This window comes from Wolffia australiana, chromosome 11 (assembly GCF_029677425.1).
Source record: "Wolffia australiana isolate 7733 chromosome 11, ASM2967742v1".
Classification (NCBI taxonomy): Eukaryota; Viridiplantae; Streptophyta; class Magnoliopsida; order Alismatales; family Araceae; genus Wolffia; species Wolffia australiana.
This window is the reverse complement of record NC_135845.1, coordinates 5372875-5391001: the sequence shown is the minus strand read 5'-3', so window position 1 is coordinate 5391001 and position 18127 is coordinate 5372875. Positions and strand designations below refer to the sequence as shown.

Genomic DNA, 18127 nt, shown 5'->3' with positions numbered 1-18127 from the left:
TATGTGTGACCCTTTAGACTCATGCTTCAATCAAGTTAATCTCTCCATTAAAGTAGTTCTTCGTTGGAAAACTCAATCAATGCGTTGAGTTGCCAATGTATGAAGGCCCAAGTTACACCGCATGTTATATAATATACAAAGGATTACATCAAATATTAAATATAACCTTTCTTTTTTCAGGTATCATGTGTGCATTATCCCTCATTCACGCGCCACGCATAGAATGTCTAGAAAATGGTCAACAATAAAACCACACTTAGAGATTATAATTAGGAATAATGAATTGGAATTATGCGAAAACTCATTTTCATATATTTGCACTACATTGGGCAGTAATTTCACTGCATCGTTCTCCTTGAGTTTGTCTCTTACTGTATAAATGGGCTGGGAATCCCATATTGAGCACTCAGTCATCATCGTAGAATTGTCATTGCATCTGAGTCAAGACCAATTAGAATCATCTGATTAAGGACTCATATGTCATAGCCAAAAGACAATTATCCATCGACAGTATATCATTTGTGTCTCAGGTCTAAGGACCACATAAAAAATTGTGACACGAATCAACCTCATTTATAGTTAGTAAAAAAATGATATAGAGTTTCATAAAGATAAATTTGGTGAACTATTTTCACATAGAGCACCTACTGTCTCTCATTGGTGTCTCCACGGAAATGGGTACATGATCAACCATCATCAGCATACGAATTCAAGTTTCTATTTAGACACAAACCATAATTGCATCGTGATCTCATCAGAATTCAATTTTCATTTCACATATCCCCGAGCTTCCTGATAAATATTACACAATAACAACTCGTATTAATCAATTCAAATGACATGCAGGTTTGTACTTGACTTACATACCGTTTGATCCCATTAAGTCAAAAAAAAATTTTCTCTTCATGCTGCCACTACGTCACTTGCCGTGTTCCTTTCTTCTCTATTCTTCTATCATATTATTATATTATCTCTTCATGATGCCAAATTCTTATTAGATCAAATTGCAATCATTACTATCATGATCCCTATAAGATATTTCATATTCTTGAATATTTTTATAATGACTTCCGTTTATCTATTTTGTTCTCGTTCATCGATGGAATGGTTCTCCGAGGAGGTGTACATTGGTCCCTTTGCAATGAGCATTTGAACGAATGAGAGAGAAAGATATATAGAGATCATGATAATAAGTTAGTACAACATAAAAGGTACTAAGGGGAACAAGAAAGAGTGGATGAACTATGACACCTCCACTATCCTTAGTTGGTGATAATGGTGGCTGAATGGCTGGGGGCATTGGATTGATGATGCTGCTGGCTGATCGTTTAATCTGCAATAAACACAAATGGGAAAATATTTTATTTATCTGAATGTTTGACAAGCTTATTCCTATGTGTCTCGACATACCATGGTTATCTAGGTTGATCAAAAAGGGGCTTGGTCAGATCTTACAATCCTGCACAGATTTTAGGCAGTCAAAGAAAACTCAAGAGTCTCTGAAGCATTTAATTCAAATAAAGAAAATTTTAATATTTCAGATGAAACACACTTCCCCCTGATGGCCCAGTTCTTATATAACATTGAGCTAAGTGGATACTGACCTTCCCTATCATCAAACCTGATACCGGATCTACTAATCGATCCGTGAGTAGTTTCCGATAATGATGTTTTGAGAATCTGTAGTCTAAAATTTCAATCGTAGTTTAAGAAAAACGGCGACATAAATATCAAAATTGTATCATTTTATAGGGTTCATGGAATATGGAATAAATTTAATACAACTATGCATCAATATATATATGTATGTTGACTAAATACCACTGTCCCTACATTACTCGATGAGTGAGAGTTTATAACATCAAGATGGGCCATGTCTAATAAGCAATTGTTCATATTATTCACGTGTTTATCATTTATATAGATCTACGGAATTAGAAGTATTATTATTTATATAGATCAAATTGTGTCAAGTTTACATTTGATCGGCAGGGGCATTCCAAATTGATATGATGTTCCTTTGAACTGCATTAACAAAGATGAAGGTTCCAAACCATATTTATTCTATTTATCCCCTCAGATGGATGATACAGGCTGAGAAGAAAACCACAAAGGAGCAAGATAAAAAGAATAAATATGGTTTCTTGGTATACGAATGATCAAATTTATGAACATGCTGTACAAGAAATTAACATTACATTGGAATTTTATGTTTCACATGATATTCCTCTATCCACTTGGTTAGATCAAATCTGTATGTTGAGGAGACAGTTGGGAAAGAGTTTATCTAGGTACAAGGTTCATCATTAAATGTTATTGTGACATTCTTCTACCCACAATAAGTTAGGCATATGAACAATTAGCAGATTTCACATCAAACTTCACTTTTTTTGTAAGATCAACATCAACAATTAACTTAGTTCATAGTACTTCAAATATGCTCTACAGCTGTCCTAAAAATCAAAAAACAATTTATGGCATTGACTAATGTCATATTTTAATCAATGAGAGTCAAATAATCAAAGCTACATTGTTAAACTGGAGATTTATTCTAATGGTAGAGTCATTTAGAGCTCAGTTTCTCATCAAACAGCCAAACCATTTCAAGGATATCAATCAAGTGATAACATCAAAGCACACAATATAATCATCCATCACAATCAACTTTAAATTGGGTAGAAAATATTTCCCAGAAATCTTTTTCATTTATGACATTCTTAAAAATCTTGGGCCAGATTCATTGCTCTAGAGGATGTTCATACAGTGTATTATTTTTGGTCAAATATCAAATTGCGAGGTGGACCCAGATGGCGGAGGAAACAATGCAATTAGGTTGCGAGATCGGGAAAACTGAATCGCCAAATCGACGAATCTTTGAACCAATCTGAGAATTGGAGATTACCCGCAATGAAAATGTGTTTGAAGATGCCCACCAGTTGATTGTATCATGTTTTTGCGATATTTTAAGGTTGACGGGTACGTTTTTTGTGCCTTTAAAAGGAGACCCACCTCGCATATCTTGATCTGAGTTCGTCCTTGGCGAGTGGGCAGGTGGGTCATGCTTGTTTTCTCTGTAATCTCCACATCAGTGTTCTTGCGCTGCCGCATGTTCTTTCTTGATTTGTTTTTCTGGATGGTTCTTCCCTTTCATTGTCGTTACTTCTTTTGTATTATCTCATACTGAAAGTGATCTCGACATCTTTTCGTTGTATTTTGGGTATACCGAGAATGATCTCGAGATCTTTTCGTTGTATTTTGGGTATACTGAGAGTGATCTCGACATCTTTTCGTTGTATTTTGTGTTTAATGTTTATGTTCTTATAGTTTATGCGTTTTGATGTTTGTTTTTGTCGTGCTTTCTCAGAAGGGTATTGTCATTCTTTTCTTTGCAGATTATTTGATTGAAGGCAGGCGATCCATGTTTGCTTGGTTTTATCTTTAATATCTTTATCGCTGTTCTTGTGGCCCATTTTTAGCTCAAACATGCTGGTTCAAGATTATTTTTTCTATGATTCTTCCTTTCATGCCGCTCACTTCATCAGTATTATCTCCTATTGAGCGATATCTCATTATATTTTCCTTAAACTTGGGCGTTAATCTTTATAATACGCGTTCTAATGTTAGTTTTCCTGTGTTTTCTCAGAAGGGTATTGAGATTATTTTCTTTGCAGATAGTTTGATCGAAGATCGGTGTCAGTAGGTTGTTCATAATAGGATTTGGATAATCTGATGGCGCCGGCGGTACCTTCGGATTTGAAGGATCGAGGTAATTGTTTCATTTTATTTTTAATACTTGAACAAATCAATACCTATAAAATTTCGTTCTAACACGAATGTTTTTGCACAGATGTCTGCATTGTTGGTGTTGCACGTACGCCGATGGGAGGGTTTTTAGGTGCCCTTTCATCCTTGCCTGCGACCAAACTGGGATCGATTGCTATTGCCTGTAAGATCATTCTTTCATGATTTATTTTATATTTCTTCCACCAATCAATTGTCATATGGTCGAATCATGACATCTTGTTTTACATTCGTCAAATTTTTAGTTGTTTTTTGCTCTCAATAAATTGTTTTATTTTTTAGCTATGCCATCTCGCTTCGGTTCATGAAATTAACTTTTATAGTTTTCCCCTCAATCAATCTTAATATGGTATAATCGTTATCGTGCTTCACTTGATGAAATTTATTTCTATCTATTTCCTATCAATCAATACTCATTTGTTCTAACTACGACACCGTTCTTCACATTCTAACATTTTTCTTAAATCCCTTCAAACCATTAACTAACGGTTCAGTAAGAACTCCATTATTCATTTCCTGAAATTTCTCATCTTTCCCCCTCAATCATTCGTCATATGTTCCAACCTTGCCATTGTTCTTCGCGTTCATGAATTTTATATTTATCATTTTTCCCTGTATCAATATTGTCTCATATTCGAAGCATGGCATTGTGATTCATTGTATGAAATTTATTTGTTTTTATCTTTTTCCTCTCAATCAACCGTATAATGACATAACTATGACATCTAATAATATTTTTTCTTTCTTTTTCCACTCAAACAATCGTAAAATGTTCTCATCATGGCTTCGTGGTCTAAATCACAGCTGCTCTTAAGAGGGCTAACGTCGATCCAGAACTAGTGCAAGAAGTTTTCTTTGGCAATGTTCTGAGTGCAAATCTGGGACAGGCTCCCGCTAGGCAGGCTGCTCTAGGGGCAGGATTACCCTCATCAGCCTCATGCACCACTATTAACAAAGTCTGTGCCTCAGGAATGAAAGGTAGGGACTCATTATCATGTCTTTTTAATTCTAATTTTGGTTTTTATTATTGGAAGTAGGGCTTTAATGCGATTGACTTTTTGATATTTCTATCCTATTACAAGGTTTGAAGACCGTAGTTGTAAATTGAGTTCGCTAATTCATTTCTCTTTAGTGGTTTGACTCCCAGGTCTCATTGCCATGTCCTTCTTGTTTTATCGTTGGTGGTTATTTCGAATGCGATTTACTTTATTAAGGTTCCTATGCTTTTATAGGGTTTGGAAAACGCGGTTGCCTTGTCTTTATCATTGTATTTCTGGTTGTCATGCCTCTTGATATTAATATATCTATTAAAACTTTGCCATTTTAGCTACAATGCTCGCGGCACAAACCATCCAGCTTGGTATAAATGATGTTGTCGTGGCTGGGGGAATGGAAAGTATGTCAAATGCGCCCAAGTACCTAGCTGAGGCGAGGTTTGTATGACACTATGCTGTTTTTCCTTCTGAGTATCATAATTGCCTTTTGCCATTGTTGGCTTTATGGAGTTACAGAGCTAAATTCGAAAGTTGAAATTCTACACATACAAATTAAGATATTCATACTGAATCGTTAGTGGGAATAATTTTCTATTTGGTTTTGAAACCCTCGGAATTTTCTTTAAGGTATTTATTTCGTTATCTTTGAGAAAAGACATTCGAAAGCAATTAAGGAGTTAATGTATAATTTTTTTCTTCTGGATCTCAATAAGAAGTACCTTTAAATGGGTTAAGAAATAGTAATTTATTCCTTCTTAACGCAACTGATTGTGTTCTGTCCTGCCAGAGGGGGTTTTGGGATTGATTCCTCTTGAGTAGATCTTCCGTCCGGATTACTTTCCAGCTAACTGATGATTCTGCTTCAATCTTGTCGTACAATTGGTCATCTAATGTTTTGAGGTTGCATTGCCATCTTTTTCTCTGTTTCATTGGCATCCTAGCTTGAAATAACAGAATCCATTGCTATGTAACGCTGGGAGAAGCCATTCATTCATAATGGATAATATAGAATCATCATAACCACCAACCTGCTAGTTTTTTTTATGAGGCAAAAGCAAGTTAATTCATCCTGGAGGTGAAACTACTACAGAAACTTTGTGAAACCCGCACAAGGGTTTATGTACAAAGAACTGGTAAACCCTTATCGGTTGTATCCGAAGACATGGACAGTGATGTTTTTATGTCAGGAACAGAAGCCCAAGCTTGTGGTCTTATTGATATTTTGGCAGTCAGAAATACAGAGGATTTCTCCTAAATGGCAGATTCTATTCAAACAACAAACTTCGTTTTTTTTTTTTTCATTTTTCATAAAACATGATTTTGTGGTTTACGGCCTACAATATTTGGTTTAGGGTTGTGTTTAGAGTCCAGGTTGTGGTTTATGGTCTAAGAGTCATGTTTTATGAAAAATGGAAAAAAGAGTTATGTTTTATGATTTTGGGTTTCATGTTAACCTTTGCTTAAGGGTCTGGGGCTCAGGGTTGAAGGTTTTCTGGAGAGCCAGCCTTGTATTTGTTGTCAGTACATTAGGGTCATGATCTTGGATTTGAAGTTGGACCCAAGGATTCCCATACACAGTTCAATGTTGGAGGGCTATTATTTTCATTAATCTGACCTTTTTAAAAAAAATCTTCAATGTGACTTGTAATTTTGATGCAGAAAAGGTTCAAGGTTTGGGCATGACACGATCGTGGATGGTATGCTCAAAGACGGGCTGTGGGATGTCTACAACGATTATGCTATGGGAATGTGCGCTGAGCTTTGTGCTGACCAACACTCGATAAGCAGGGAAGAGCAGGTACAGTTTTAGAGCTTTCTTTTTCTCATATTATAGTACATTCCTCGAGTTGCTTGTTTCTGGTCTACATCTTTGATTGAGACCTTGGGCAGGACTGCATCAGGAAGGGGTAGATACATAGAGATGGATAAGATAGATAGATAGTGATAGAGAGATGGAAAGATAGTAAGTTAGAGAGAGAGAGAGAGGGGGAGAGATGAATATATGCTTATCATCTATGAATATATATATCTAGAGAGAGGGAAGGATAAAAAATATTACAATGGCTATTATCGATTCCTGAGAAGAACTCAAAACTGAAGACCTGGTGAAACGGAGGCTCAGTCAACGACTGGGCCTTAGTTGGGAAGAATACTATTCTTGAACAATCTTAGGGCTATAAATATCCTCTTGTAAAGTTATTAGGCACTTTTTGGATGTATGATCATTTGAGGTTTTTCTGGCACGTGTATCTGTCTTCGGCTATCATGAGATCAAGAGGTCTCGATTTGGAATTTCCTAAGGCCTAAGCCGTTCTAATTTCTTCTCTCTTCTCCTCATATTTTCCTCTTCTTTCTCTAGATTTTTTTTATGATCTCCATGGGGATCGTCACAGGCTACAGGCCCGGATGGGGGCCTAAAAGCCTCCGGAAGGATTTCCTAGTGGGTTCAACAAACACTTCTTGTCTGAACTGCGGGCCACTGAAAGTAATCTAAAGAAAAATGATAAAAATTTGCCCAGTGGGGTAGGGGGTCGTACCATTCCCTTGCGTGTTTCTGGTGTACTATATTAAAAAACACTTTTAGAATTTGTGTTGAAGTGGATTACATCTTATGATCAACTTTCGTATGAAATTATTCCCTGTCAAATGAAGTTGGATCGTCCGTCAAGTTTTGTGGAGATGATTGCCAGAGATTTTTAAACAATCGACTGTTAATATTAAATAGGCAGCTCTGGGGTTGTTTCCTCCTGTCAAAATGGGTCTCAACCATTAAAACGAAGTACCGTTCTTATAGCGGTCCACAGTTCACACTTCCAAAATATGAATTGAATTGAAAATATGGATTGAAATGTAGTTTGGCTTCTTGAAAAATATTAATTGAGATGTAAGTTTTGCTTAAATATTCCCTTATATTCTTCATCCGATTTTCTTGTAGCTTAATTGAGGCGATTAGAATGCGGTGGCCACGGTGCTGTAAAACTGAAAATAGAACCTGAATGACTTATGATCCTTGCTGATGCAGGACAATTATGCGGTTCAAAGCAATGAACGTGGAATTGATGCTCGTAATAGTGGTGTTTTCTCTTGGGAAATAGTACCGGTACGTTGTTCATTGTTTATCCTTTCTATAAAATTTGAAAGACTAATTTCTAAAAACAAATTCTGAAATGCAAGTATTTGTGGTTCACAGGTTGAAGTTCCAGGTGGCAGGGGAAGGCCATCTGTTACTATTGACAGGGATGAAAGCTTGGAGAAGGTATAAAAATTTGTGATTCCTGAAGGATAAACTTTTCTCGCTTTTAATTTGATTTTTCCAAACCTCATTCTTTCATTTTGGATTTTGATTGTATGATGCGAATTTGATATGTTGAAGCTAAATCATGATGTGAAACATATCTTCTGTTGTTCACCAAATTATTCCTTTTATAGCTAATGCTATTCTGAAACTACTTTTTCAACTAATGAATGTTGGTACTCTGTAACTTCATTTGTGGGTCATGAAATAAGCTGGTTAAATTATGTACTAAGATGCCCCCAAGAATGTGACAAAGAAAAAATGAAACTCATACTTGAAAAATAAGCTGCCTTGGATGAATTATCCAAACTCATATTTGATTGAAGTTCTTGGGTTAACGGCTTGCATATCTACTCAGTTTGATCCTGCAAAGCTCAGGAAGCTTCGACCCAGTTTCAAGGACAATGGTGGCTCTGTAACTGCTGGCAATGCCTCTAGCATAAGGTATATTAATATTCTTAAAAAATGTATTCCTAATGTTTTACCAGCGTCCAATAAATTATTGCTATTTAGATTTGTGTTCTTAATAATTTCATCTTATCTCGGAGAACTTCTGGGCAATTACGTCTGGAAAATAACGATTTCAGCTCATTTATTATTTAGGTCATGCATTGGAATAGAAGTCTTGGGCTAGATCACCATTGAGGAGGGTTATTAGAAGGAAAGGTAATGAGAGATAGACAGGAAGATCGAAGAAACAAAACAATAACAGGCCCAGATTTGTAGGATCTCCCAGATAATTCCACAACAACTAGGGTTACATGTATTTAAAGGGAAATAATCTAAGGATGAATGCCTGAGGCAACCCTGAACACATTGTAATTATTCTTCACACAAGTGATGTATCGACAGTGATGGCGCTGCAGCATTAGTTTTGGTGAGCGGAAAGAAAGCGCTGGAGCTTGGTTTGAATGTTCTTGCTAAGATCACCGGTTATGCCGACGCGGCTCAGGTAATACATTGAAACATTCCCCGAACTCCACATTCTTGGCATCCATTCTTCGTCGCTTCAGCCCTTTAGTCTTTTATCTCTTGGGCAGTTCTCCCCTTCAGGAGAGCATCCAAGAAGAAGTATCAAGAAGTAATGTCCGTTGTGGGATTAGAAGTCATCCCCTCTCCTATCTTCTGAAAACTATCCTATCCTACCTCTAATGGCTTGCAATGCCCTACAGTTCTTGGTGACGATGACGAGTTTGCACACAAAATGATGAGGATGAAATCATCATTGTCATCCTAGCCACAAATGAGTGACGAGGATGGGACATCTGTCATCTGGAAGACAAAAAATAGAGAAATTGACGAAACAATGATGACGATTCATCTCCGTCATCTGTCAACAATATGCGGGCAAAAGACAATGGCGATGGTTAACTCGTCATCATCATTGACATTTCGATGAAGATGAATGACGAGGACGATGGGGAGTCATCATTGTCTTTTCATCTTCTTCCATGGTGATGGCTAACACTAATGCCAGGTATATTTTACGATTAAGGATTATCTAACCAAACCTTAGGCTCATAAATGAGTGGACTTTGGTTTTTTAGGCACCCGAGTTGTTCACTACCGCCCCTGCACTTGCAATCCCCAAGGCCATCTCCAATGCTGGATTGGAGTCCTCTCAGATTGACTATTACGAAATAAACGAAGCCTTCTCAGTCAGTGGATTAGATTTTCTCTCTAGTTTATTCAGACGTTTGGTTAACTGGATGTTGACCGGGAACTCATTCGCTGCTGCAGGTTGTGGCTCTGGCGAACCAGAAGCTTCTTGGGTTACCTTCTGTGAGTCCAAATTTCTCTCCCTCTTTGATGGAAAGTGGTCCGATTATGTTGCATAAAAGAAACCGTTGAAAAAATCCAGAAAAGAACCTTTTGCGTTCTTTGACAATGGCAGAAAATTGATGTCAAATCTAATATCATGCAACGAAAATCCATCATTTGTTGATCAGAAAAATAACAAATAATCAGGCAGATAATATTGACATAGTGTTCTGCGTCCTGGATGGCGATGACAAATCTTCATTGTCATCCCTCAGCTGATGAATCATCTTCATCATCAATTGCCCAAGACGAAAATGGATAATGATGACCCTGATTATATCTGGGGATAATAACAACGACGATGAATTCATCATTATATGCAAGTGGACGATGATATTTAATCATCTTCATCATCTTCTGGTTTCCAAGATTCATCTTTGTCATTGCCATCGTCATTCATCAGAACCACCTATGGATGATGATGACAACGACAAAATTTTGGTAAGACGATGACAGATTCATCATCATCATCTACCGACACTGCACGCTCTGACTGGATCTTGCAACTGGCAAAGTTTCTCTTACCGGATTTTTATACATGGTTCAGTTTTATATGATGAACACCTCTGCACTTATTAATTCAGGAAAAAGTGAATGTACATGGGGGAGCTGTATCTCTAGGGCATCCTCTTGGATGTAGTGGAGCCCGGATTTCGGTCACACTTCTTGGGGTAAGCTAAATACCAAACTTGGATGAACTGCATCAATATATTTTTCTTCAATTGAAATTCAATGGCTTTATCATGCTCCACTTTTTGAGAAAGAAGCCCTGAATTCAAGTTAGAGAACAACACTCTATACACTTAAAAGAGCATAAGATGGACAGCTGTTTGAATATGTTTCATGAGTAAAAAAAATGTAGATTCTCTCAATATTTTCCCTAAATATTTACAGTCAAATGTTACCTTGGAAATATTGTGCAGCATTTCCTGGCTGTCTCAGATTCCCTCTCCACCTATTTTAGATGTCTCCATGTCTTAAAAAAAAATAAAAATAGATGTCTCTGATTGTACACAGGTGCTGAGGCAGAAAGGAGGCAAGTTTGGAGTTGCTGGTGTCTGCAATGGTGGTGGTGGGGCATCTGCGCTCGTCCTTGAGCTCATCTAAATTTAAATTTTCCTTTCTTCAATTTTTTTTTAAATTTTTCTTTATTTGGTTAAACCCAAAGACTATACCTAATAATATACTTGACTTGTTCTTTGTTGCATTAATGACACCCATATTGCAAACTTGTGAAGTGAGCACAGAAAGATACATGGAAGAAGACCTCCAAATGCTCATGATCAGTTGAAGGTGGTTACACCTAACTGATTAAGATCATGTCTAATTTTATATATGACTTAATATTAGGTTGTGTTAATGGCACCCAAAATTCAGTTTCAAGCAAGAATCAGGGGAATTGAGGAGGAAAGAGAGATACATGGGAAATAACCTCAACATGTTATATCTACTAGTTCCACTACTAGATATAATACTATCTTTGAGTAGATTTTGGTCACTACTAGTTCCACTCATCGTTGGTTGATGATAAGCATATCTAATAATATCTTTGAGTAGATCTTGGTTGCATTAATGACACCCATTTTTCTATTGAGAAACTAATAGGAAAGAGAGATACATGGGGAACAACCCCCAAATAGTCATGATCAGTTCAGGCAGCGGTGGATCGCCACTAGTTCATTCATTGCTCGTGATAATGAAAATCATATCTCGTAATATCTTGGACTTGATCTTGGGTGTATCAATGACACCTACATGCAATTGAGAGCTAGAATCATTAAGAATGAGAAAGAAAGATAATTCTTGGGGAATAGCCTCCAAGTGGTATTGATCAGTTCAAGTAGTTCCTTCATTATTGCTTGTGATTAGGGTTCCCTTTCCGGTATCGGGACGGGCGCTGTATCAGATACCGGAAAGGGAATTTCCGGTATCCTTTTTTTCGATATCCGGCTATCGGATATTGGTATCGGATATCGGTTGCTACAGTGACGATATCCGATACCGATATCCGTCTTGATGTCGTCATCCGCCTCCGTCTCAAACGGGAGGATGACAACATCAGGTTTGGCCAAGAGGTTACTAGGAGACCTTTCTGATTGTTTACCCATTTCGTTTAATATATACAGCTCAATATTTTCAATTTCTTCCATATGGGATAACCGGATTTGGAGTTTGATGTTAAACTCGGAATCCCTTTATCCCATATGGAAGAAAATAGAAGTTTTAGCTCTATTTATTGAACAATATGTAAATACATTAATTAACCAATATATTTATGGGGCTTAAAATATAGCGATGGTTGGTAGAATATTATTTCATTATTTAACATATGGCCTGCCTCATTTAATATATACAAAGCAACATTTCTAATTTCTTCCATGTGGGATAACGGGATTCGGACTTTACATTAAACTTCGAATCCTGTTATCCCATGTGGAAGAAATTAAAAATGTTGCACTCTATATATTAACTGAGGTTGGTATAACATTAAATAATATGATGTTGATGTACATAAGCCTATAAATGTGGTAGAAATGTTTATTTTTTTCAGTTGATACCGGATATCGATATTCGGATACCCGTTCCAATAGCCGGATATCGAAATCCGATATCGGGTATCCGATACCCGTTTCGTCCTCACTCCCCCGATATCCGTCATCAATATCCATCTGGACTTAAAGGACGGATATCAGCCGATATCCGATATCTGATATCAGACAACGTCCCAGTTTTCTCCCGGATATCGGATATTGGCTGTCCGATATCGGATATCGAACGGATATCCGATATCGGTTGGACAATCACAAGTTGTGATGAAGACTGTATCTAATAATTTATTTTAACTTTATCTTGGTTGTATGAATGGCACCCATATTTCTATTTTGAGCAACTATCTTGAAGAATGGGAAAGAACCTCCAGGTGTTCATGATCAGCTCAGGAAGTTGTTGGTCACACTATTTCCTCTTTTGATATTTGAAGGAAGATCTACAAAAGGATATTTCTAGTTCTTGGGTTGTAACTATTAATTCTTTCATTATTGGATTTGATGGATTTGGGCGGCCCTTTATTAATGGGTTGCAACACTCTTGAAGAATGGATTTGGTTGGATTTTAATCGGACATTAATACGTCCACAACTTTTCAAATTCGACTTGTACTCTCTCTCTCTCTACAATCTCTCTTTCTCTCTCTTGTCTTCTCTCCTGAATTATCAGGAAAATTCTGGAGTCAATGATAAAAGAGAGATTAATTAACTGGCAAACTCTTACAAGAGAGAGTATATGAGAGAGAAATGTCTTATAGCCCTCACATGGTTTCAAAACCAATGCACGTGCCAGGCATTCATATTTAACAAATATTTATCACTTAGTTTTGTGCTTCAGTGTACCTCCACTACCAGCCGTTATATACTACCATTAGGTACATTTGTATCTAAGATCAACTTTACAGTCATTATCTTCTTCACGAACTAAATACCTAAAAAACACTTCATAAAAAAATAATCTCCCTCTAACAACGCTTTATGGTTTGTTTTTGACATCTTCCCTGTCCCCTGCTCAATGGAAGAACTGCCACATTAGTCTTGCCATCACATAAAAGAAGATTTATAAAACTCAAAGGATCGTAGTTTCTTCAACCTCATGGACTTGTTCCTATGTTTTGGCCCTACCCCCCCAAGCTTAAGAAATCTCAGTTTCTTAGATCCCAGTTTCATCATTGAACCAAATCGAAGGAATGACCAAAATAACAGTTTTTGTGTTTATTCAGCTCCAAAATAACCTACTTCAATCAGTTCAGTTACCCAAAGAAGCAAATAACCATTGGCCGGTAACCATACACCAGAAATGATAAAATATGCATGTATATATGGTTCAATTGGCTGTTTAAACATATTATACTCCTCTGATTATTAAATCAGGTTCAAAACAACCCACTTTATTCCATATCATTACAAGGGATTCCGGCAGCAAAAGAAAGTAAATAACCATTGAGTTTCTCCCATAACTCAGGCGTAAAAACTATACATTATAGGTATATATATTTATTATTGGTTCAGTTGAGCGTATATAATCATTCCCCGTGTTATTTTTTCCTATCAGCCGCTCCCCAGAGGGTAGAGCATCTTGCCTGAAGTCATCTCTTGAATTAACAGATCATGTTATGGTAGAAATCCACCTGAAGCTGACCCAAATTGGATATTTCCCTCAAGAAGGAACAGAAACCTCTCCTCTGGCTTAGGAGTTAACAGGGCTAGCCTGTACGCAGCAAAACCATTTTTTCTGTAGACCATACAAGCAACATTTGTTAACTTCATCAGCCATTCAAATTTTTTTTTTGAAGAAAATCAGCCATTCTAACTTACTATCATATTTGACAAAGAACTGCTTCCCAGTGTAGAAAAACTGTAGCTAGATAGATGGATGGACAATAAATAGATATATCCACAGATAGACAGGGAGAGATATATAGACAGATCGATGCGTATTCCACAGCTTATCAAATAAGGGATAGGGAGAAGTCCACATCCCAGAGTTAAGAAACTGTAGATAGATAGATAGATCGATAGCTAGATAGACAGAGAGATATAAAGATAAACTGAAAGGTACATAGATTGATGCAATATAATGGTATTACGCATTATATAAAATTAGGGTGGGAGATGTCCATATCACAGTGCACAGAGACTGTAGGTAGATCTATACCTTGAAAGATCGATACTCATATAGATGGAAATTATAGAAAGTAAAGATATTCGTATATACCAATTGGAGATAGACAGATCATTGATTTATAGAAAGGTAGACAGACATGAATAGACAAATGCACAGTATGTAATGGTATTTCACAGTGCATCAAATTGGGGATGTGAGAAGCCCATAGCAAAGTGCAGAGAAACTCTATATAAATCTATAAGTAAAGTGAGATAGATTGACAGATAGACATATAGATGGATATAATGGATGGATGGATATATATATAGATAGATAGATAGATAGATAGATAGATAGATAGATAGATAGATAGATAGACAGACAGATAGATAGAGAGATAGATAGAGAGACAGATAGATAGACAGATAGATAGACAGATAGATAGACAGATAGATAGACAGAAAGATAGATAGACAAACAGACAGACAGATAGATAGATAGATAGATAGATAGATAGATAGATAGATAGATAGATAGATAGATAGATAGATAGATAGATAGATAGATAGATAGATAGATAGATAGATAGAGGGTAGATTATGGTATTCCACCGCACATCAAATTAGTAATTTGAAGACATCAGAGAAGACTTACAGAAGGTTTAGAAGGAGAAGTTCCTCCTGCTTTGTAGGATCGATCTTGATGCAGAGGAGATGCTGTTCCTTGCGCAATGCCTCCCCCTTTCTTCTCGTCCCTGGCTTTGTTAAAAAGCATGGTGAAGCCTTCTGCTGAACTGGGATCATTAACATCCCATTCTCCAAACTTTGGCAAGGGTTGACCTTTCTCCTGCTGCAAAAGCCATTTAGTAAATAGGGTACAAGAATTTAAGGATTTTGTTTGGGAATTGGAGACAGAACAAAAAATTATAATTCATCTTTTCAAGTGGGAAAAAAACTCTAGGGATCGATTCTGTAGGTTAATTGGAACTACATATTCTAAAAATATTTCGTTAAAAAATACTATGGAGAAGAAGTAATAAGCTTTTTGAAGAATAAATTACATCTCGCAATAAAAAAGGTTGGGGTTGAATATTTATTGACATTAGAGGAGATTAGGGTTCCAAACGTCAGCATTTGATTAATTTGGGGACACCCAATTTTCCATCCGAATTCATTTTTAAAAAGGTAGAGAAAATGACGAAAAAACGTTAAATAACAACCCCATCAATTAAAATCATGAAGAGAAGCTCTATCGACCGCTAAATACCTCTTCAACCATTCGATTATCCAAAATTCCTAAGAACTGCACGATGACAGCAACAACGGTCTGAAATCAAAGTTCTCTATTACCCCGACAAACATCTAAAAACACTCGAGCTGATCAAACGTAGGACTAGTTACAGAGAAACAAAAAGAAGCGAGCGAAGAACATATGAAACAAAAACAACAATTCCACGAAGAAAACTGAAGAAGTGAGAACAAAAATCGGATCTTTCAAAGAAAAAAACCCCAAAAACTCGATCAATCAGATGAATTCAGAAAAAATCATGCAAAAATAATAGATCAACAACGAGAGTTCAGTCATCTTACCGACATCACTTCCTTGGTGGAGTAGACCCAAAGAGAGAAAGAGAGAAGGCGATTGAGAGAGGGGAAGAATTATGAACTAGAAAGGGAGTTTAAAAACCATTCAAAAATAAATAAATAAATAAATAAGTTATGACGTGGCAAGAAGCGATTGGTTCACTCAGTTGTCTGTCGTTTTCAAAGATTTAGGCCGCTGATTTCGCACGTGTAAAAGATCCTCGCACGTGCGATAGGTTTATGAGTACAACCTGTCCGGATGGGGCAACAACCTCTTTTAATGACCATTAAATGTGAAGCTCAACTAATTCTAATTAACGTAAAAGGTTAAACTTATAAAAATACCATCATTACTCTAAAGTCGGCATCTAGAAGAAAGCCCAAAATCAATATTTAAGGTATTATCACATATATTGTTTTTTTTATACTTTTTTGTATCTTTAGTTATTTGAAAAGGTGTTTTGGGGTCTCAACGGTTGTTGACTTTTTTTTTGATATTTACAAAAATAAAAATGTTGAGGTTAAGGGACAAAAGGATACCCAACTAGAAGGGGCCTGACACAAAAAAACCTTCAAAAGATGGCAATTATCACATGAGTTTATCTGATATTATAATACTAGTGGGGCCCACTCACAATGTTCGCTCGGGGTAGAGAGAGAAGAGTGAGAAAGGAGGGCTTTAGTAAATAATTAAAAGATGAAAAAAATAAGGCCATTGGACTCATCTGTCCTCTATAAAAGGCTGATGAAATTCAGACTCATCAAAGGAATTTATGTGTGCAACAGACAAATTTATACTACTATAATAGAAATACATGACTTTGAGGTTTTCCGTATTATTTCTTTTCTGATTAGTGTTCCTGCGAGAAATCACCCAAGAGAAATCTGCAAACTTTTAGAAGGGGAATCTTGTGCGGGTAGGAGAGACAAGGAGAATGGAGAGCACCGACGGGGTTGCTCACGCTAGGGTCTGGCGGCCGGCCTCCACGAACATGAAAAGAGATGTCGGAGCAAGAGCGAGGGCACAATGGAATGTTATACCTGTTGGGTTCTATAGGCCTAGATCTAGATGAACATAACAAAACGATGCGCAGCGGAAGTCTTTTGCGAATCGAACGGCATCAACAAAAACCATTGAAACGAAGTACCTTTGCACGAATCTCATTCGTGATTTCTTCGATCCCAGAGTGAGACGAGTCGAGCTGCTCAAGTGTGCCGCCTCTAGACGTATCCACGCAGTCCTCGGCGCGTAGGATCTCCTCCTTCTCGTTGACGAGCCTCGTTCTTTCTCCGTCGGCGTCGTTACGTCGTCCCGGTCACATCAAGGATGGAGAGGGGGTGTGGGGAGAGTGGAGAAGAACGGGAAAGGCCCCTGAACAATTCTGGCCTGGGTGAATTTCGTTCAGGGCCTTCCCCTATTTATACTAAGTGGGTATTTTTCATAAAAACCCCCAAAACTTAAGTATATCTTCCAACGTCCAAAAGACCATTTGCATGTGACCCTCTAGGCCCATGTATCAGTCTAGTTAACGACTCCAGTGGCCTAATAACCTTTATTGGCCTTCCAAATTAATTAACTATATCATCATATAGATTAATGTATGTCAGATTGATTTAACCCAATCGATAGGTCGAGACTCCGACACGTGGGGTGCCAAGCTACACCTCGTGTCCTAGAAGATACAAAGGAGTGTGTATCGACTCACTCATGGAACCTGTTCATCATTGGTTACCGTGTATGTATAATCCCTCATCCACTTGATGCTCCTTGGACGACTTAGGGTATGGTCAACTGTCAAACCCTAATCGATCATCCGAGTTAGTACTGATGCATTCGGAAATCATCGGAGAACTCTTCTCCGATATTTCACTGCCTTGGCCAAGGACTTCATCACATCATCTTCCTTGAGCTGTCACCTCTTATACCGAGGGTGGACGATCCCATCTTGATCACTCAATCGCCTTCGTGTACTTCTTGAT

General features: G+C 37.3%; 1 protein-coding gene and 1 long non-coding RNA gene across 2 annotated transcripts; one reads left to right on the top strand and one right to left on the bottom strand.

Moving 5' to 3' along the window:
* The first annotated feature begins 2800 nt into the window (after positions 1-2800).
* On the top strand, positions 2801-11123 carry LOC144709439 (acetyl-CoA acetyltransferase 2-like). The gene is made up of 14 exons (XM_078582991.1): positions 2801-3051; positions 3672-3766; positions 3848-3946; positions 4606-4779; positions 5129-5234; positions 6456-6594; positions 7819-7896; positions 7987-8052; positions 8450-8535; positions 8944-9043; positions 9639-9749; positions 9832-9873; positions 10497-10583; positions 10930-11123. The coding sequence occupies exons 2-14, from the start codon at positions 3730-3732 to the stop codon at positions 11017-11019; spliced, it is 1215 nt and encodes a 404-aa protein (XP_078439117.1). The 5' UTR covers positions 2801-3051; positions 3672-3729; the 3' UTR covers positions 11020-11123.
* Positions 11124-15218: 4095 nt separating this feature from the next.
* On the bottom strand, positions 15219-17638 carry LOC144709441 (uncharacterized). Its single transcript, XR_013583030.1, has 2 exons — positions 17296-17638; positions 15219-15410 (listed from the first exon to the last, which is right to left on the bottom strand). It is a non-coding gene; the product is annotated as an uncharacterized LOC144709441 (long non-coding RNA).
* Positions 17639-18127: the final 489 nt, after the last annotated feature.

Excerpts from the sequence above, each read along its gene's own strand:
- LOC144709439 (XM_078582991.1), top strand. The coding sequence starts at position 3,730 with ATGGCGCCGGCGGTACCTTCGGATTTGAAGGATCGAG. Across the intron at positions 8,536-8,943 it reads GGCAATGCCTCTAGCATAAG|TGATGGCGCTGCAGCATTAG; the intron begins GTATATTAATAT and ends ATGTATCGACAG. Across the intron at positions 9,750-9,831 it reads AAATAAACGAAGCCTTCTCA|GTTGTGGCTCTGGCGAACCA; the intron begins GTCAGTGGATTA and ends TCGCTGCTGCAG.